The following is a 21,634-nucleotide window of genomic DNA, read 5'->3' on the forward strand; positions in this document are numbered from 1 at the left end:
CTGACTTGCCTAGTTAAATAAAGGTCAAATAAAGATGGATGCAGTTTCCTTGGGGTCCTCTGCATTTCCATGCAAAGCAACTGTATGCCTTTGTTCTATCTAACTCTTATATCTAAACTGACATTGGGCTTCCCTTGTAGACAAGGTCTCAGTTTGTAGTTCTTATGTAGTGATGCATCTTATTGCCTCCTTGTCTCCCCAAAGGCCAAATTCCAAAGCCAGCCATGACTATGAGCGTCTGAAAAGCCAGTGTATGAGGGCCATGGCAGATCTCCAGTCTCTACAGAACCAACACACCAAGACTCTGAAGAGGTGTGAGGAGGCCGTCAAGGAGGCTGACTTTTACCAGTGAGTACCACCATCATCACATCACTGATTGGGTTGGTCGACCGACTGACTGACTGGGTTGTTGCAAAAAACAACAACATGTAGTGTCTGGGGAGAGGTGGACGTTTAGTGGTCCTGGACTACACTGCCCAGCCTAATGTCAGGAATCCTCCGTTAGTCTATTAACTGTTTCTGAATAGACTGTAATTAGATGGGAATAATGAGAGGTTTTATGGTATCATTGTTTTACTCATTTACAGACTGGAGAAGTGCCTGGTGCTGCATTTACAATAATTGAAAGAACATTTATGTGCTAATGGTGTGTTTCTACGAAATGTAATGGGGATTACCTAAATCTGAATTAAGGAGTTGTACAGCAATATCGTTTATAGTCAATTGATAATGGAGTCATATCAAGTTATGTTCTATAGGCCTACCAAACGCTTCACTCAACCTACAGTATGTGTAGCCGTCATGCTTTTAATCACTTACTAGAGTTAACATCAACTCTAACAGAGAACCACATGTACTTCTTTGCAAAGTTCTATATGGACAAGATGTGGTAATCCATGGCGTTAAATCCAGGCATGGAAGGTGTGTGCGTGCGTTAAATCCAGGCATGGAAGGTGTGTGCGTGCATGCATTTAAAGGGATAGTTTGTGGATACCATTTTTATGTCTCTTCGTTCGGTATGAAGGATGTAAGGGGTCGTTTTTTTAGCCACCGCTAACTAGCTTAGCGCAAAGACTGGAAGCTAGCTAGCTGTGCCCGACTATTTCCTGTCTTTGCGCTAAGCTAGTGCTTACGCTAGTTAGCACTGGCGCGCAAAACTACCTATAGCTTCCTTTATACTGGATACAGAGGCATAAAAATGCTATCCACGAGTTCATCTGACTCTGAGGAAGTATATAAAGGGCTTCATTGCCACAATCCTGAACTATCATTTTAAGTGTGTGTCCTTGTGAGCGTGTGTGGTTAACGATGGAACTTTGGCTTACGAGTGTTTTTTAACGATGCATCGTAAAAATAACGGCCGACGGTGTCACACCCGTTTCCCAAAACACCACGCAGTGCACTCGTTACAAAGTGAAACTGTCATTACAGGAGCTGTGCCGTGCTGAAGATGATTCCAGAAGAGCTCGCTGTAGCTCTTAAATGACGTATGGCTATTCAGTCATCAATTTTTTTGAATCCCTTTTCCCATCAAGATAAATGTTCTGTAGCCTACTATGTACAGTATTTAAGTGTTTGCCATGTGTTACGATGTATTGTGTGTTTTTCTCGATCTATTTTGTATGCAATGTTTGATTATGTAAATTCAGCATTTCTTCAGTTTGTGTAAACTGTGAGCAAGAATGAATAAAGCCAAAGTCAAGTCACTCGTTCCCTCTAGAAAATGTAAACGTGACAAAAATAGGATATGATGACAAAGGTTTTTGTAATTGCTCAAATAGTCATTGTAGCTAATGGCAGGCATGAATTGAGCTTCAAGTAGGCCTATAGATATTCTACAATCAAATAATTAAACATGATGTAGCAAGTTAAGCGACGTTGCCATAGACCTAATGTTGACCTTTAGGTTATTGGTTAGGCTACAGTGAAATGCATGAGCTTTTAGATAATAGTAGCCTATAAGCTTAATAGATAGACTACAACTGAGCCGCTTCAATATTCCTAATGGCTTAATACTAGGTAGGTCTATCGATTGCACATACATGAAAGTGATGTCAATCTTTAGCCTAGATTATCTCAGTTTTAATTTTTTTAAATGTGTCCTTGCTTCGCTTGTTTATAACATAGCAAACTTTTTAGGCTAATTATATTCAACAATGACGTTTTTGGCAGTCCACAGAGACAGAAAGACATCTTCATTCAATGTTTAGCTGAGATCTTCTGTGTGTAAAGTGACATGGGAGGACAAACGGTGATCTAATGATGCACTTAGCTGTTCTATGAGTGCTCTGAGGCAGGCGTTAGATTACCAGCGATTTCAAGTGCAACGTTAATAAAGAGGGTTTTGGGAAACGGCTCAGAAATGTAAAGATGCTCTTACCAAGGTTCTAACTATGAACTTCGCCTTGAGGCTTTTGGAAAGCTGGGCCCTGGACAGGAGTCCGTTGTAAATGCAATATTGGCGCAATAATGGGCTGAGTTTGATTGGTTCTCTCAAATGTTTTTTTTTCTTTCCTGGGGGGTCGAGACTTCACGTTGTTTAGATTTGAAAATCCAACAGATGTATGGGAAGGTGGCGGCGCTCGGGAGCTGTGTGTGGTTGTTTGAGTGAGAGACACAGAGGACAACCAATCAGTAAAAAAGTAGAGCCCTCTTCATTATCGACACATCGTGCCTACAACACCAAGCAGCCTGGCCAGACTCTGAAGTCAGGAGGTCTGTTTGGCGTTAGCCTGACCACCATGCTCCCAGTGGAGAATCTCTACTTCTATTTGGACCGTGTTGAGAGATGTGCCATCAGTGTCCGGAAAGTGTCTTCCCCTCCCCCAGTTTTGACCTCTCCCTATCTGTCTCCAGTATGCTCCACAGCCGTGTGTTAGGAGACCAGTCTCAGCTGAAGGAGGAGCTGGAGGTGTTGAGGAGAGACAACACTCAGCTGGTCAGGGAACACAACCACCTGAAGCAGAGCTGTGAGGAGCTCCGCAGGCTGCACAGCGAGGACCAGAAGGAGGTGGCCGACATGAGGCTGCAGCAGCAAGAGGTACACACACACACCACACACACACACACACACACACACACACAAGGTTGCTGTGACCTATACTTGGCTGCTGTGCTTTCACACACCCACAAATCACCTGAGAAGACTGCTGCAGTGGACAGGACGCACACACTGCTGGGAGATGCATACGGAGCACTTCTGTAAAGGGCAGTGTTTGAGGACAAGGTCACTGGCTCATGTAAAGGGTATGTCGCCCCCCCCCCTCCCCCCAATATACATGCTGTGATGTAGTCTGGATCAATACTGCCCTGGGGTCACACCTGCTCCCACAGTAATTACCACAGAGTCCAGCCTGACATACAGAAACTGCCGGGAGGTTATTGCATTTTAATGATGAGGTGATTTTACAGGCCGGCAAAAGTGAAACCTAGGGGCTAGTTAGTTACACCATAGTACCTAAGGCTGCGTTTACACAGGCAGTCCCATTTTGATCTTTTGCCTAATTATTATTATTATTATTACATCCTTTGCCAATAATTGGGCAAAATATCAGAATTGGGCTGCCTGTGTAAAAGCAGTCTAATAGTCTTGAATAATCCATACTGCATCTGTTCACTGTTGCCCTCTGCTGATTAACTGGTGTAAAAATGAATCCATGCTCATTCTGGCTTGTTGATTGTTCCGGTGGCTTGGTTGTCCAACATGATGCTTTAGAAGAATAACATAGCCACACTCTATCAATCCGAAGAAATGCATGTATTATTTTAATAAAGCAACGTTTTTGAATGTGTCAACTCTGTATAATAAACATGAGTAATTCGTAATTTCACACAGAGACGGCAACTGAAGATGCACAAACTGTATGTGTATTTAGAAAAGCATCAGATGAATGACCATGTCCTTCCTCCAGGTGATGAGAGAGAACGGTTCATCAGAGGTTCTCAACAAGCTGTACGACACGGCCATGGACAAGCTGGAGGGGGTGAGGAAGGAATACGATTCGCTGAGCAAACGCTACGGTGAAAAGGTAGCCAATCACAACACGGACCTGAGCAGGCTGGAGCAGGTGGAGGAAGAGAACCGACGACTACAGAAACAGATGGACATGCTGCTGAAACAACGAGACAAGGCCATACACTACCAACAGCAGTGCTCTACGTCCATGAGGAGGTAAACACACACACACACACACTGCACAATCCACGAGAAATGTCTATACACTACACACACACCTATACAGTACTACACACCTCTCCCTCTCTCCCCAGGTTTGACTCTGTACAACAGGAGCTGGACAAGTCTTCAACCCAGAACAAGGAGCTGCAGAGGGAGATGGAGCGGCTGCAGTCGGAGGTGACGCGCTGTAAGAACTTCCAGCTGAAGGCAGTAAAGGACTGTGAGAAGTACAAGGAGGAGAGGGACTCTGTGTTCAACGAGTACAGGCTCATCATGAGCGAGAGGGACCAGGTCAGAGAGAAATACATATATTACATTAAAGCCCGGTTTCCCGGACACCGATTAAGCCTAGTCCTGGACTAAGAAGCTACTTTCAATGTATAATCACCATTGAGTATGCTTCTTTTGTCGAGGACTGGGCTTAATTTTTGTCCAGGAATTCAGGCCATTATTATTTTATACTGAAACTGTAATACAATAATAAAGTGGTTTATTAAACTCTGTGGAACAGGTGATCAAGGAGCTGGACAAGCTGCAGACAGAGCTGGAGGCTGCAGAGGCCCGCCTCAAAAACACCTCGTCTGAAAGGATGGTGGCCAGCGAGGAGATGGAGGCTCTCAGACAGGTAATCATCAATAGGTTAATCAATTAATATATCTTATCAATTAATCATCTGAGCGGATAGTGGCCAGTGAGGCTCTCAGACCGCTGCCTGATCAATTAGCTAAATGTGTCACTGCCGGATCAACCAAGGGATTTTGTGATTGTGTTATGGCATTAAATCTGATTTCATTGTTTGTTTTTAGGAGCTGAACTCGTCGTTGGTGGACCGGGACAGATCAATCTGTGAGAGGAACGAGCTGTTGGAGAAGTACTGCCACGAGGTGAAGGACAAGGCCGAGGCCCAGAAGGAGCTGAGCCAAGCCTGTAAAGACATCGAGACGGTCCGGGAGGAGAGAGACGTGGCCCGCAAGGAGAGGACAGAGGCCATCATACAGAGGGAACAGCTACTGAGAGAGTGCTACCAGGCTAGACAGGTAACACACACAGCTCTTACATTTATAATACACACCTGTATTAGAGGGAGGACAGAGGCTATCATACAGAGAGAACAGCTACTGAGAGAGTATTACCAGGCTAGACCTGGGAACAACACACACACAATGTTTTCTGAAACACCGGTATGGACAAAGTACATAGGCATTGAAAGTAAATTTAATTCTTAAAAAAAATACAATCTACCCAGTTATCAGCACCATCTTTGCTGTCTGTCAAAAAGGGACAGCTCCCAGCCACATGTTAGACACATGATGAAGTGATAGAGCTTAGTGTATCCTATAAAGTGTCAACTATTGGATTATGTCAGTGGAATGACCCTAAAGCGTAGGCCATCATTGTAAATAACAATTTGTTCTTAAATGACTTGCCTAGTTAAATAAAGGTTAAATAAAAAAAAGAATTACAAAAAAAGCAGATTTAGTCTCCTAGATAAATGCTGCTGCTGACACTTCCCTGTTCAGACCACTAGATGGCCCTCCTACTGCGGTTTTACACTACAGGAGTCAGTATGCATAAAGGTAGACTCAGCGAAATGACGTTGCCACGAGCAGCACTGCGGATATTGATGAGCGCGATGCAAGACTTTCGCTCTCACACGGTCACACACGGTATCTGCGCATGTTCACTGGTTCGCTTCAAGCTGTTCACAGATTGGTAGCCAGGGCACCAAAACAGCGGAGAAGTTGAGCCTCACGCTTCAACCCTCTTAGTTGTTGCGGATATTGACCCACTATGCTGTTTACTTTCTGCATCTACGTCATATCACTGAGTCTACCTTTAAAACCTGTGATAGAAATCCCAGTTGGAGGATTCCCTCCCTGGTTATTTCCTTCTGATTGTGGGAATTCTCCAGCTGGGTTTACTGAGAAACCTGGGAACTTTTGGAAATGTGGGTTTGATCTGTTGAAGTTTGTTTTACTGAAAGTGACTGACTAACGTCCGTGTCTCTGTGTGTGTCCGTGTCTCTGTGTGTGTCCGTGTCTCTGTGTGTGTCCGTGTCTCTGTGTGTGTCCGTGTCTCTGTGTGTGTGACAGAAAGAAGATTCTGCCACTCTGGACATAGAGCGGGTCAACAAGGAGATGGAGGTGTTGAGGAAGCAGTATGAGGCCATGTCCCAGGAGCTGAAGGAGGCGACGCAGGAGGCCGAGGTGGCCAAGTGTCGACGTGACTGGGCCTTCCAGGAGAGAGACAAGATAGTGGCAGAGAGAGAGAGCATACGGTGAGTACAGGGTGAGAGAGAAGGGCGATAGAGGGAGGGAAAATAAAAGGTGGGGTAGGCTCTTTCTTAATTAGTCTTTCTTCTCTCCTTGCCTCCTTCTGAAAACGCATTGGATTAAAAGGTCAGAGAGGGGGAACCTCGGATATTCCCCAATGCGTTTTGAGAAGGAAGCAAGGAGAGGGGACGCAAGGAATTTCAATGGACTAAACTGTGCTGATGCTTGATGATGTCATATCCTGCCCCTCCAGGACGCTGTGTGACAACCTGCGTAGGGAGCGGGACCGTGCGGTCAGCGATCTGGCCGATGCCCTGCGTAACCTTGACGACATGAGGAAGCAGAAGAACGACGCGTCACGGGAACTGAAGGAACTCAAGTGAGTCCCTGAGTCTTTACACACACACACACACACACACACACACACACACACACACACACACACACACACACACACTTTCTCATCACCTCTGTATTGATGTGAAAATCTCCCTCTACTGGTCAGTGTGTGACTGCTATGTTAAATTCTCTCAGTTTCTTGTGACTTTGAGAGGTCGCACTCCTTCCCTGTGACGAAGAAGAAAATAGTAAGATTTAGGTTTTCAAGTCAACGACCCCCTCTAGGCCTGCCTCATGAGGACATAATTGGTCTTGGTGACAGTCAGCCACCATAGGCCTATTTCTCCTTTCCTTCCCAACCACCATGGTCGACATTGCTAAGTAGTAAGCCAGAGAACAACACCAACTAGTCTTGCACAGGCGGGAACCCACAGAACACACACAAAAAAAGCCAGCAGATATAAAGTAGAGAGAGCAGAGACTTACCGATTGACGGCTGAGTTGGCTACCAATGAAGAGCCAAGGAGCGAAGACTTCAGAGGGTGAGTCAGCTAATCCAATAGCAATATAGTGAGGTAAATCCAAAGCAGATTGATTCCAGAGGCAATAATCCATTGGACACCGGAGACCGAGATCATGTGGCCTCCACATTTGTGTAATCTGATTTGGTTGTTTACATCACACCTCCTCGTGATTGCAGGATTGTAGCTCACCACTGCCAACACTCGTTTTGCATGGCTAGTGGCTAACGCTAGCCAGCTCTGCACACAAGTCATGAAGTGTGGTGTCACTTCCATAGGCGTCATGTCCATAGGGTGCCCCCTCAAATTTGTCCTTTTTGTTTTGTAATGCTACTAACCACCTAGCAATTTTATGAAATTGGCTTTAGTTAGCCCACATATGTTCCCAACCTCATAACTAGCTACCAAGAAGCCATTTGAGACTATCAATCAAGTTTGAGTAGCTAGCTTGTCCAAAAAAAAAAAATGTGCTGAATAAGACTCACATTCCTTTCAATATTTTACCCAGATTTTAGCAGAGATGGATATTTAGTTTCTTTAAAAAAAATAACCACCAGTCAGGAGGATACAGACAGCTCAAGGGGTAGGCTTAGATATGCAGAAAACTTGACATTTTTGACATAGAATTAAGCATAATGATTATGGATCTAGATTGCAGGAATAAGCTGTTTCAGGTGTTTGAAAAATGCAAAATTCTCCAACTTCCAGATGGAGGTCCTAGATCCCCTTCGAACCCCCCCCCCCAGCCATCCTCACATACTTGTGATATCACTTCCTGACCTGTGTCTTGTCACTGTGTTCAGAGAGAAGATGGAGAGCCAGCTGGACAGGGAGGCAAGGTTCTGTCAGCTGATGGCCCACAGCTCCCATGACTCGGCTATCGACACAGACTCTCTGGAGTGGGAGACTGAGGTGGTGGAGTTTGAGAAGGACAGGGTCAGTCTGGAGACATCAACTACTGTTATTGATTTAATTGAATTATTATTTGACCATGGGATGGATGGATGGATTGACTGATTTCATAATTTGATAAATTGATTTCCAAATCCTGATAAATAATGTCTGATAGATACAGTATGTATGTAGATAACCAGTGTACAGTATGTTAAACTTAACTGTTTTCCTGTAGGATGACATGGATTTGAAGGCACTTGGGTTTGACATAGCAGAGGGGGTAAATGATCCGTATTTACCAGGAGATTGTGGAATATTTGTGACAAGAGTTGACAGAGGAAGTATTGCTGATGGAAGGTTAAGGTAATTCTCTGATTTTTTACATTTCTATCTGTAGCGTTTAACACCACTGAACACACCCTGTTCTTTCCTCATCTTCATCATCTCCAATAACACAATTTGACTTCCTGCTTTTCAGAGTGAATGATTGGTTGCTGAAGTTAAATGATGTGGATGTGACCAATAAGGACAGGAAGCAGGTGGTGAAGGCAGTGCTTAATGGAGGCTGGCTGATCAACATGGTGGTGCGCAGGAGGAAGTCTCTGGGAGGGAGGCTGGTCACCCCCATACACATCAACCTGATCGGACACAAAGGTACCAGCTTTTTTGACAAACTCTTTTTAGAGTCAACTTAGGTAATGAGTGTGTTCTGGCACCTTCCATATGGAACTCTGCCTTATGATGCATCCCTTAAATAATATTCCATCTAGTGCATATGGCTTTTATATCTTTGTCCCCTATCCTTCTCTCTAACCCAGACAGTGGTATAGGTCTGGAGAGTGGTGTATTTGTGACGGCCCTGGTCCAGGGGAGTCCTGCTGCCAGGGAGGGATCTCTGACAGTCGGAGACAGACTTATCGCTGTGAGTTCTCTTCTCCTACTCCACCTCTTCTCCTGCTCCACCTCTTCTCCTGCTCCACCTCTACTCCTGCTCCACCTCTTCTCCTGCTCCACCTCTTCTCCTACTCCACCTCTTCTCCTACTCCACCTCTTCTCCTACTCCACCTCTTCTCCTACTCCACCTCTTCTCATCCTCCTTTTCATCCTCCACTTCCTCCCGCATCTACTCCTCCTTCTCTCCTCCTCCTTCTTCTTCTCTCCTCCTCCTTCTTCTCTCCTCCTTCTTCTTCTTCTCTCCTCCTCCTCCTCCTTCTCCTCCTCCTCCTCCTCCTTCTTCTCCTCCTTCTTCTCCTCCTTCTCCTCCTCATCCATCTCTTCTCCTCCTCCTTCTCGCCTCCTCCGTCTCTCCTCCTCCTCCTTTTCTTCTTCTCCTTTTTCTCTCCTCCTTCTCTTCTCCTCCTTCTTCTTCAATCCTCCTCCTCCTCTCCTCATTTTCCTCCTCTTCTTCTCCTGTTCTTCTTCTTCTAATCCATTATCTTCCAACCTCTCCCTCCTTTTCCTTCACCTGATTTCACCCCTGTTCCATGTACGCTACCGGTCAAAAGTTAAGACACACCTACTCATTCAATGGTTTTTCTTTATTTTTACTATTTTCTACATTGTAGAATAATAGTGAAGACGTCAAGACTATGAAATAACACATATGGAATCATGTAGTAACCAAAAAAGTGTTAAACAAATCAAAATATATTTTATATTTGAGATTCTTCAAATAGCCACCCTTTGCCTTGATGACAGCTTTGCACACTCTTGGCATTCTCTCAACCAGCATCATGAGATAGTCACCTGGAATGCATTTCAATTAACAGGTGTGCCTTGTTAAAAGTTAATTTGTGGAATTTATTTCCTTCTTAATGCGTTTGTGCCAATCAGTTGTGTTGTGACAAGGTAGGGTTGGTATACAGAAGATAGCACTATTTGGTATAAGACCAAGTCCATATTATGGCAAGAACAGCTCAAATACAGTGGCTTGCGAAAGTATTCACCCCCCTTGGCTTTTTTCCTATTTTGTTGCCTTACAACCTGGAATTAAAATGCATTTTTGGGGGGTTTGTATCATTTGATTTACACAACATGCCTACCACTTTGAAGATGCAAAATCTTTTTTATTTTGAAACAAACAAGAAATAAGACAAAAAAACAGAACTTGAGCGTGCATACTCTATTCACCCCCCCCCCAAAGTCAATACTTTGTAGAGCCACCTTTTGCAGCAATTACAGCTGCAAGTCTCTTGGGGTATGTCTCTATAAGCTTGGCACATCTAGCCACTGGGATTTTTGCCCATTCTTCAAGGCAAAACCGCTCCAGCTCCTTCAAGTTGGATGGGTTCCGCTGGTGTACAGCAATCTTTAAGTCATACCACAGATTCTCAATTGGATTGAGGTCTGGGCTTTGACTAGGCCATTCCAAGACATTTAAATGTTTCCCCTTAAACCACTCAAGTGTTGCTTTAGCAGTATGCTTAGGGTCATTGTCCTGCTGAACCTCCGTCCCCGTCTCAAATCTCTGGAAGACTGAAACAGGTTTCCCTCAAGAATTTCCCTGTATTTAGCGCCATCCATCATTCCTTCAATTCTGACCAGTTTCCCAGTCCCTGCCGATGAAAAACATCCCCACAGCATGGTGCTGCCACCACCATGCTTCACTGTGGGGATGGTGTTCTTTGGGTGATGAGGTGTTGGGTTTGCGCCAGACATAGCGTCTTCCTTGATGGCCAAAAAGCTCAATTTTAGTCTCATCTGACCAGAGTACCTTCTTCCATATGTTTGGGGAGTCTCCCACATGCCTTTTGGCGAACACAAAACGTGTTTGCTTATTTTTTTCTTTAAGCAATGCCTTTTTTCTGGCCACTCTTCCGTAAAGCCCAACTCTGTGGACTGTACGGCTTAAAGACATCATATGGCGCCGGAGAAGATGGCTGCCGTTTTTACAGCCCTCTAACCAATTGTACTATTATGTGTGTTTTTCCGCGTTATTTGTAATTTATTCTGTACATAATGTTTCTGCCATCGTCTCTTATAACCAAAAAGAGCTTCTGGATATCGGGACAACGATTACTCACCTCGTATTGGACGAAGATTTTTTCTTCAACAAGTCGGACGCGAAGGATATCCTACAGACACCCGACAAGGCCCAAATCCCTGTCATTTGCATGAGAAAGAGACAGAGATATCGTGGACGTAGGTCGGGGTGCCTTGTAAGGATCCGACGGCGAGCGAGTAAACTGCCTCTTCCATCAAACCTATTAGCCAATGTTCAATCATTTGAGAATAAATTGGATGACCTAAGATTACGGTTATCCTAACAACGGGACATTAAAAACTGTATTATCTTATGTTTCACCGAGTCGTGGCTGAACGACGACATCGACAACATGCAGCTAGCGGGCTATACACTACATCGGCAGGATAGAATGGCTGACTCTGGTAAGACAAGGGGTGGCGGTCTGTGTATATTTGTAAACAACAGCTGGTGCACAAAATCAAATACTAAGGAAGTCTCGTGGTTTTGCTCACCTGAGGTAGAGTATCTTATGATAAGCTGTAGACCACACTATTTACCAAGAGAGTTTTCATCTATATTTTTCATAGCTGTCTATTTACCACCACAAACCAATGCTGGCATTAAGACTGCACTGAATGAGCTGTATAAGGCCATAAGTGAACAGGAAAACGCTCATCCAGAGGCAGTGTTCCTAGTGGCCGGGGACTTTAATGCAGGGAAACTTAAATCCGTTCTACCTAATTTCTACCAGCATGTTAAATGTGCAACCAGAGGGAAAAAAAACTCTAGACCACCTTTACTCCACACACAGAGATGCATACAAAGCTCTCCCTCGCCCTCCATTTGGCAAATCTGACCATAACTCTATCCTCCTGATTCCTGCTTATAAGCAAAAACTAAAGCAGGAAGCACCAGTGACTCGGTTAATAAATAAGTGGTCAGATGACGCAGATGCTAAACTACAGGACTGTTTTGCTAGCACAGACTGGAACATGTTCCGGGATTCTTCAGATAGCATTGAGGAGTACACCACATCAGTCACTGGCTTCATCAATAAGTGCATCGATGATTTCGTCCCCACAGTGACCGTACGTACATACCCCAACCAGAAGACATGGAATACAGGCAACATCCGCACTGAGCTAAAGGGTAGAGCTGCCGCTTTCAAGGAGCGGGACTCTAACCCGGACGCTTATAAGAAATCCCGCTATGCCCTCCGACGAACCATCAAACAGGCAAAGAGTCAATACAGGACTAAGATGGAATCGTACTACACCGGCTCTGACACTCGTCAGATGTGGCAGGGCTTGAAAACTATTACAGACTACAAAGGGAAGCACAGCCGCGAGCTACCCAGTGACACAAGACTTCCAGATGAGCTATTCCACTTCTATGCTCGCTTCGAGGCAAGCAACACTGAAGCATGCATGAGAGCACCAGCTGTTCTGGATGACTATGTGATCACGCTCTCCGTAGCCAATGTGAGTAAGACTTTTAAGCAGGTCAACATTCACAAGGCCGCAGGGCCAGACGGATTACCAGGACGTGTGCTGACCAACTGGCAAGTGTCTTCACTGACATTTTCAACATGTCCCTGACTGAGTCTGTAATACCAACATGTTTCAAGCAGACCACCATAGTCCCCGTGCCCAAGAACACTAAGATAACCTGCCTAAATAACTACCGACCCGTAGCACTGACGTCTGTAGCCATGAAGTGCTTTGAAAGGCTGGTCATGGCTCACATCAACACCATTATCCCAGAAACCCTAGACCCACTCCAATTTGCATACCGCCCCAACAGATCCACAGATGATGCAATCTCTATTGCACTCCACACTGCCCTTTCCCACCTAGACAAAAGGAACACCTACGTGAGAATGCTATTCATTGACTACAGCTCAGCATTCAACACCATAGTGCCCTCAAAGCTCATCACTAAGCTAAGGATCCTGGGACTAAACACCTCCCTCTGCAACTGGATCCTGGACTTCCTGACGGGCGGCCCCCAGGTGGTAAGGGTAGGTAACAACACATCTGCCACACTGATCCTCAACACGGGAGCCCCTCAGGGGTGCGTGCTCAGTCCCCTCCTCTACTCCCTGTTCACCCATGACTGCATGGCCAGGTACGACTCCAACACCATCATTAAGTTTGCCGACGACACAACAGTGGTAGGCCTGATCACCGACAACGATGAGACAGCCTATAGGGAGGAGGTCAGAGACCTGGCCGTGTGGTGCCAGGATAACAACCTCTCCCTCAACGTGACCAAGACAAAGGAGATGATTGTGGACTACAGGAAAAAAAAGAGGACTGAGCTTGCCCCCATTCTCATCGACGGGGCTGTAGTGGAACAGGTTGAGAGCTTCAAGTTCCTTGGTGTCCACATCACCAACGAACTATCATGGTCCAAACACACCAAGATAGTCGTGAAGAGGGCACGACAAAGCCTATTCCCCCTCAGGAGACTGAAAAGATTTGGCATGGGTCCTCAGATCCTCAAATATTTATTCAGCTGCACCATCGAGCATCCTGACTGGTTGCATCACTGCCTGGTATGGCAACTGCTCGGCCTCCGACCGCAAGGCACTACAGAGGGTAGTGCGTACGGCCCAGTACATCACTGGGGCCAAGCTTCCTGCCATCCAGGATCTCTATACCAGGCGGTGTCAGAGGAAGGCCCTTAAAATTGTCAAAGACTCCAGCCACTCTAGACATAGACTGTTCTCTCTGCTACCGCACGGCAAGCGGTACCGGAGTGCCAAGTCTAGGTCCAAAATACTTCTCAACAGCTTCTACCCCCAAGCCATAAGACTCCTGAACAGCTATCATGGCTACCCGGACTATTTGCACTGCCCCCCCACCCCATCTTTTTACGCTGCTGCTACTCTGTTAATTATTTATGCATAGTCACTTTAACTCTACCCACATGTACATATTACTTCAACTACCTCAACTAGCCGGTGCCCCTGCACATTGACTCTGCACCGGTACCCCACTGTATATATAGCCTCCCTACTGTTATTTTATTTGACTTCTGCTCTTTTTTTCTCAACACTTTTTTGTTGTTTTATTTTACTTTTTTTATTTAAAAATAAATGCACTGTTGGTTAAGGGCTGTAAGTAAGCATTTCACTGTAATGTCTGCAACTGTTGTATTCGGCGCATGTGGCCAATAAAATTTGATTTGATTTGAAGTCGTCCTATGGACAGATACTCCAATCTCCGCTGTGGAGCTTTGCAGCTCCTTCAGGGTTATCTTTGGTCTCTTTGTTGCTTCTCTGATTAATGCCCTCCTTGCCTGGTCTGTGAGTTTTGGTGGGCGGCCCTCTCTTGGCAGGTTTGTTGTGGTGCCATATTCTTTCAATTTTTTTATATTGGATTTAATGGTGCTCCGTGGGAAGTTTCGGATATTTTTTTATAACCCAACCCTGATCTGTACTTCTCCACAACTTTGTCCCTGACCTGTTTGGAGAGCTCCTTGGTCTTCATGGTGCCGCTTACTTGGTATTGCCCCTTGCTTAGTGGTGTTGCAGACTCTGGGGCCTTTCAGAACAGGTGTATTTATACTGACATCATGTGACAGATCATGTGACACTTAGATTGCACACAGGTGGACTTTATTTAACTAATTATGTGACTTCTGAAGGTAATTGGTTACACCAGATCTTATTTAGGGGCTTCATAGCAAAGGGGGTGAATTCATATGCACGCACCACTTTTCCGTTATTTTTAATTTTTAATTTTTAGAATCAAGTTATTTTTTTCATTTCACTTCACCAATTTGGAAAATTTTGTGTATGTCCATTACATGAAATCCAAATAAAAATCCATTTAAATTACAGGTTGTAATGTAACAAAATAGGAAAAAATGGCAAGGGGGATGAATACTTTTGCAAGGCACTGTAAGCAAAGAGAAACGACAGTCCATCATTACTTTAAGACATGAAGGTCAGTCAATACGGAACATTTCAAGAACTTTGAACGTTTCTTCAAGTGCAGTCACAAAAACCATCAAGCGCTATGATTAAACTGTCTCTCATGAGGACCGCCACAGGAATGGAAGACCCAGAGTTACCTCTGCTGCAGAGGATAAGTTCATTAGAGTTACCAGTTCATTAGAAATTGCAGCCCAAATAAATGCTTCACAGAGTTCAAGTCACAGACACATCTCAACATCAACTGTTCAGAGGGCACTTTGTGAATCAGGCCTTCATGGTCGAATTGCTGCAAAGAAACCACTACTAAAGGACACCAATAATAAGAAGAGACTTGCTTGGGCCAAGAAACACGAGCAATGGACATTAGACCGGTGGAAATGTGTCCTTTGGTCTGGAGTCCAAATTGGAGATTCTTGGTTCCAACCACCGTGTCTTTGTGAGACGCGATTTGGGTGAACGGATGATCTCTGCATGTGTGTTTCCCACCGTGAAGCATGGAGGAGGAGGTGTTATGGTGTGGGGGTTCTTTGCTGGTGATTTTATTTAGAATTCAAGGCACACTTAACCAGCATGGCTACCACAGCATTCTGCAGTGATACGCCATCCCATCTGGTTTGGGCTTAGTGGGACTATCATTTTATCATTTGGGGCTTAGTGGGACTATCATTTGTTTTACAACAGGACAATGACCAAAACACCTCCAGGCTGTGTAAGGGCTATTTTAACAAGAAGTAGAGTGATGGAGTGCTTCATCAGATGACCTGGCCTCCACAATCCCCCCGACCTCAACCCAATTGAGATTGTTTAAGATGAGTCGGACCGCAGAGTGAAGGAAAAGCAGCCAACAAGTGCTCAGCATATGTGGGAACTCCTTCAAGACTGTTGGAAATCATTCCAGGTGAAGCTGGTTGAGAGAATGCCAAGAGTCTGCAAAGCTGTCATCAAGGGAAGGGGTGGCTATTTGAAGAATCTCAAATATAAAATATATTTTGATTTGTTTAACACTTTTTTGGTTACTACATGATTCCATATGTGTTATTTCATAGTTTTGATGTCTTCACTATTATTCTACAATGTAGAAAATAATACAAAATAAAGAAATCCCCTGGAATTAGTAGGTGTGTCCAACCTTTGACTGGTACTGTATATCTCTAGTGACAGACAGAATCATAGCCAGTCATCACTCTACCGAGCAGAATGACCTGCTCCCTAATCATGATCCACCAACTGCAGCAGAAAGCATAATCCTCCAGATCCTTACTGTGAAGCTTTGCTGCTTAATAAAACAGCTGGGCTTAGATGTCTCCCCACTCACCTCTAATGGCAGACCAGGGCTGTGTCCCAAAACTGCACCCTATTACTCCATACACAGCGCACTATTTTTAACTAGAGCCCATTTGGCCAAGGTCAAAAGTAATGCACTATATAGGGAATAGGGTGCCATGTGGTACACACTCAGTTGATACCCTCACCTTTTAATAGTAAAGTCAGACTAGCTGATATGGGATATGACCGCTCAGTGTTAGTGATTAGCGAGCATTGGATTAGATGGCTGCAGATGCCAATCATGGTTGTGTATCATCGTATACCATGTCCTTGTAGTTGTTAATCACTGAATGTAGCAGGTTATATTTCGCATATACCGTAGATGTTAAATTATGTTAGAAGGGAAAGGACCTGAACACGCTGACCCTAGAGCGACGTGCAGTCAGTGCACAATCTGCATATGCTAAAGCTGCACTCTTAATGATCATTACTACAATGTCTCAGACTAAGCTGTCAGCCCCCTCAGATGGAATATAATGCTTCAAACAGTACTGTATCATGCTAGGTGTTAAATATTCACTAGTCTGACCTCTTTTTAGAAAAGACTCAGGCTTGCATATATTACCAACTTTCCTCTTCTCCCTCGCTCCCTCAGCTCCTCTCCCCTCCCTCAGCCCTCCATCAGCTCTTCTCAGCTCCTCTCCCCTCCCTGCGCTCCTCTTGTACGCAGTATTTTTTATAATTCATCAGTCCTATTGTCCTTGAAATGTGGCGATTGATAAAGGAGTGTGGGGGTGATCTAGTTGTAAGAAGAACCGCTGGCCTACATTTCTAATAGAAGAACCGCTGGCCTACATTTCTAATAGGATCCCACTGCAGCAGGAAGGAAGACAGACTCCAATCTCTGGCACTGTGTTCTTCAGGGGTAGGGGATCTCTATTAGGGTTAGGTTCATTGTCAACCTAGCTTGAAAGCAAGACGATCTAGCAGAACGTGTGTTTGTGTTTGAGAAAGGTGTAGTGTGTTTCTGAGCGTGTCCTCTGTTGTCCCCAGATCAACGGCATCGCTCTGGACAACAAGTCGGTGACTGAGTGTGAGACTCTGCTGAGGAACTGCAGGGAGTCTCTCAGCCTCTCTCTCATGAAGGTGAATCTAAACTAGCCCCCTGTACTAAGCTCCTTCAATACGCACTGGCCTTAAATTAGACTCAAGTTATTCTTCAGCCAATGTGATGCCACATAACAACCTTATTTAGGAAAGGGCTTTGACTTGAATCTAAACTTCACTGCTCACTGGCCTCAAATCAGCCTTACATTTTAGTTATCCTCAAGTCTATGTAGTGCCATACACTGCAACACTCTTATTTGATGCTATAGTGGGCACTCTTTTTTTGGACGGTGATTTGAATTTCTCCAAGTTTCTCAATAGCAAACACTTTAGATACTACTGCACTGCACAGGAGGTTGGTGGCACCTTAATTGGGGAGGACGGTGTTGTGGTAATGGCTGGAGTGGAATCATTGGAATGGTATGAAATACATCAAACAGTTGTTTGATGCCATTCCATTTGCGCCGTTCCAGCCATTATTATGAGCCGTCCTCCCCTCAGCAGCCTCCACTGCTGCACTACAATGACTAGATTTCAGGATAGTGTAATAACTGTTTTGGAGGGGACAAGTTTTGGAAGAAAGTACATGTGTGTACTAATCCAGTGCTATTCCTAACACACCTCTATCCTCTTATGTCCCCAGTTCTTCCCTCACAGTTCGTCAGGCCAGAGCATCTTCGAGAGCCTGCGGGAGTCATCGTCCAACGGCCGTCTCTCCGAGGTACACTTCAGGAACAGCCTCAAACACAACAGCTCCACACAGACAGACATCTTCTGCCCAGACACGCGAGGAGGGTGTAGTAACGTCAACGTCCCAGGAGAGAGGAGGAAGGGCGGGGTGGGTGAACCTGATGAGGGGATGGAGGTGTACGGGGACATCAGGAAGCCGTTCTCCATGGGGTCTCTCCACTCCACCAGCCTCCGGCCGTCCTCTGACCTCGGTCTGGGTCCCCCGGGCCGCTACGGCCCCAGCGCCTTTCAGGAGTGCTGCTCTGGGTCCCCCTACGCCAAGGCCCCCCCACCCCCCATGACCTATGACCCCTCTAATCCCCCCGACTGCATCACCATGGAGACCACCCTGGAGAGGAAGCACAGCGGCGGCACCTGGCCCAAGATGATCGTAGGCGGGATGTCCGTTGCCGTGGATACGACCACAGCGATGACTCCGACCCAGCTGTCCATCTTCAAGTCGCCCAAACAGAGGAAGTCCATCTTCGACCCAGACGCCTTCAAATCACGGCCTGAGACGGCGCCCCAGTCTTCCAAGATGGAGTACCTGTCGCCCAGTCAGCTGGTGGCCCACTCCCCGCAGCCCTCCAAGACGGAGTCTCCCTCCTCTACGGCCACACCCACCCCTCCGACTCCGCCCACCCGCAGCGATTCGTTCAAATTCAAACACAAACAGCAGAGCAGCTCTGCCTCCGACTGCACGCTCACCTCCGACGGGGGCAAAGGGGAGGCCGTTGCCATGGTTATGGGGGAGGGCAGTGGGGAACGAGAGAGAGAGCGGGAACGAGAGAGGGACAGGAATGGGAACCACTACTTCCTGGATGGGAAGGTCCTGACATCGAGGAAGTCATGTGACGAGGACATTGGTCGCACCCGGGGGGAGGAGCCTGAGGTGAAGAGGCCCCGCCCTAAATCGGCGCCAGCTCTCAGACGCAGGATGACCCCCCAGTCCATCACCCTACCCTCCTTCCAGGTCAGTTTGATATTAATGTGATGCTATCTATAGTGCTTTTCACTAGGGCCGGTCACCAATAGTCTATTCGAAAGGATTCCTCTCCTGTCCTCCATCTACAGTGACTTTAAAGAACTGAACAGGTGAAGGCATCCTCTTAAGTTGCGTGCTCCTTCCTAGCCTATTTTTAACGTCAGCTATGATCAAGTAGAGGAGACAAGGAGAGGATGCCACTTAAGACTATAGAGATGCGTCTTAGGTCTGAAAACACTAAATACAAAGAGAGAAATATAGCTCCAGGCACAGAGGCCAGGGAGGTGTGGTCCCGTCCCAACACTCTGAAACGGGTCCTTTAGTCTCCTCCTCGTCCTGTTTCTGCTCCTGGTCATTGAACTGTGATTGTGGTCCTTCTCCTTATTCTCCCGCTGTTTCTGTTCCTCATCATTAAACCAATTGGTTTCTGTATCTGTCAATCACCAGAGCTACTCCAATGACGATCACTCTCCAGAGCCCAGAGAGATGCTTCGCTCCTCCCCCAACCGCTCCCACAGACACAGTGTGGGCTTCGTCCCCACAGTCTACAACGGTACTCTGCCTGCAAGTGAGTCTCTCTCACTCACTCACTCACTCACACACACACACATCAAAAGGAGAAGGGAAAGGGGAATACCTAGTCAGTTGTACAATTGAATGCATTCAACCCAAATGTGACTTCCGCATTTAACCCAACCCCTCTGAATCAGAGAGGTGCGGGGGGGCTGCCTTAATCGACATCCATGTTGGGGGTTAACTACCTTGCTCAAGGGTGGAATGGCAGATTTTTCCACCTTGCCGGCTTGAGAATTCGAACCAGCTAATTACTGGCCGAATGCTCTTAACCGTTAGGCTACCTGCCGGCCCATCACACACTGTTCTATCCTGAGCCTTTCTAGCCAGTGTGTTCCTCCCATCTAACCGGTGTGGTTGTTGGTGGTGGCGTTGTTGTGATCTCTAACCAGTGTGTGTGTTGTGTTCTGTCAGACTCGGCCCATCGTGGCCTGGCCCCGTGTCCAGCGGTGACTGCTGTGATGAGGAACCCAGTCTACACAGTCCGCAGCCACAGAGTCCACACCAACAACTGTCCCTCTGTCTCCTCCCAGATCTGTCAACACCAGCACAACAACCAACACCCCAGGTAACTACCCCAGACAGAATAACTGCCCCGAAAACCAAGATGTGCCCAGTCATTCTTAACGGGGGCTAATGATTGTTTCGTCTAAATAGTAAAGTGACTTGAAAATATGATGCCATTTGCTAAAGTAGGCAAATAATTCGTTGGAAACAACTTGGCCATCATTATGATGTCGTCAAATTTACTTTAGACAGATGGCAATGTTGCTATTAGTAAGCAATGCTAACGTTAGCTAGGTAAAATCCAGTGCTCTCCCCTCAATCTTAGCTAGCTAGCTAACGTTGTACTACATGTAAAGTCAATCTGACGACATTGCAGTGATGACAAAAGGTTTTCCTACTAATTAGTTGCCTCCTTTTTCATCCTGTTTGAGAATGTATTGAGTAGAACGTTCAGTCGTGCACCAGTCCTCAAGATACATTTCATAACAATGGCGTGAATGACGCTAAGTGCGACCCATGAATTATGTAGTGAGAGAGTGTGTCAGTCCACAGCACCAGGGGCGTCTGAGCCTGGACCTGAGCCAGAAGTGTCCAGCAGCAGACTACTCATCATCCTCGTCACGCAGCAGCAGCACCTCCCATGGTACCAACTCACTACCCTCCAGCGCTCGCCTGGGCCTTGGTCAGTCACCCACGCATGCCACCCACGCACGCCACACACCCACGCACACCACACACACACACACACACAAAATACTCATATTATGCATGTTTGCGCGCACACACACACACTGATGAACTTTTCCATTCCATCAGGTTGGTCCAGTAAGGTCCAGTACCGGACAGAGAGGATAAAGGTCCCCTCCACGCCCCGCTACCCTCGATCCATGCTGGGCTCTGACAGAGGTACATACATGGATAGAGCAATGAATGAATGAACGGATGAATTTACGGATGGATGGATAATTGAACAAACAAATGAGTTAACAAACAGGTGGGTGGGTGGGGGGTTGGGAAAATGAATGAATTAACAAATGGCTGGATGGATGAATGAATGTATTAACTTTTTAAGATTCCTATTCCTTGAATACTGTACCTCTCTACCAATATTTTCTGACGCTGGTCCCAAGGGGCCTTTAAAACACCGATTTTCCACTCAACCAAAGAACTTATTCCAAATCAAACAGCTGACCACCCTCATGTATTCTCGGAGGAGAATGTGGCAGCCCTGTTAGCAGCTCATTTACAGGTGCTGCGCTGTCATTTACTGCTGAAAGAGGTGGGACCCAAACAGTCATAACACTAAACACAGGGAAACACTTGCTTAATCATATAGATTGGATGTCCCTGGCAGT

At 45.9% G+C, this 21,634-nt stretch overlaps 1 protein-coding gene across 1 annotated transcript in view; it reads left to right on the forward strand.

The window, feature by feature from the left end:
- LOC311110698 (disks large homolog 5-like) overlaps nucleotides 1-21,634 on the forward strand; it is a 79,697-nt gene that overhangs the window by 25,900 nt on the left and 32,163 nt on the right. The window contains exons 4-21 of the mRNA XM_084153240.1: nucleotides 205-348; nucleotides 2,857-3,040; nucleotides 3,912-4,171; nucleotides 4,270-4,468; nucleotides 4,689-4,802; nucleotides 4,984-5,214; nucleotides 6,271-6,455; nucleotides 6,704-6,829; nucleotides 8,114-8,246; nucleotides 8,440-8,567; nucleotides 8,683-8,858; nucleotides 9,023-9,126; nucleotides 17,432-17,524; nucleotides 18,129-19,187; nucleotides 19,647-19,767; nucleotides 20,187-20,340; nucleotides 20,825-20,961; nucleotides 21,096-21,185. Of these exons, the coding sequence (XP_084009366.1) occupies nucleotides 205-348; nucleotides 2,857-3,040; nucleotides 3,912-4,171; nucleotides 4,270-4,468; nucleotides 4,689-4,802; nucleotides 4,984-5,214; nucleotides 6,271-6,455; nucleotides 6,704-6,829; nucleotides 8,114-8,246; nucleotides 8,440-8,567; nucleotides 8,683-8,858; nucleotides 9,023-9,126; nucleotides 17,432-17,524; nucleotides 18,129-19,187; nucleotides 19,647-19,767; nucleotides 20,187-20,340; nucleotides 20,825-20,961; nucleotides 21,096-21,185 (3,638 nt within the window). The remainder of the gene's footprint in view (nucleotides 1-204; nucleotides 349-2,856; nucleotides 3,041-3,911; nucleotides 4,172-4,269; nucleotides 4,469-4,688; nucleotides 4,803-4,983; nucleotides 5,215-6,270; nucleotides 6,456-6,703; nucleotides 6,830-8,113; nucleotides 8,247-8,439; nucleotides 8,568-8,682; nucleotides 8,859-9,022; nucleotides 9,127-17,431; nucleotides 17,525-18,128; nucleotides 19,188-19,646; nucleotides 19,768-20,186; nucleotides 20,341-20,824; nucleotides 20,962-21,095; nucleotides 21,186-21,634) is intronic.

This window comes from Coregonus lavaretus (assembly GCF_964263955.1).
Source record: "Coregonus lavaretus genome assembly, chromosome: 36".
NCBI classification, from domain to species: Eukaryota; Metazoa; Chordata; class Actinopteri; order Salmoniformes; family Salmonidae; genus Coregonus; species Coregonus lavaretus.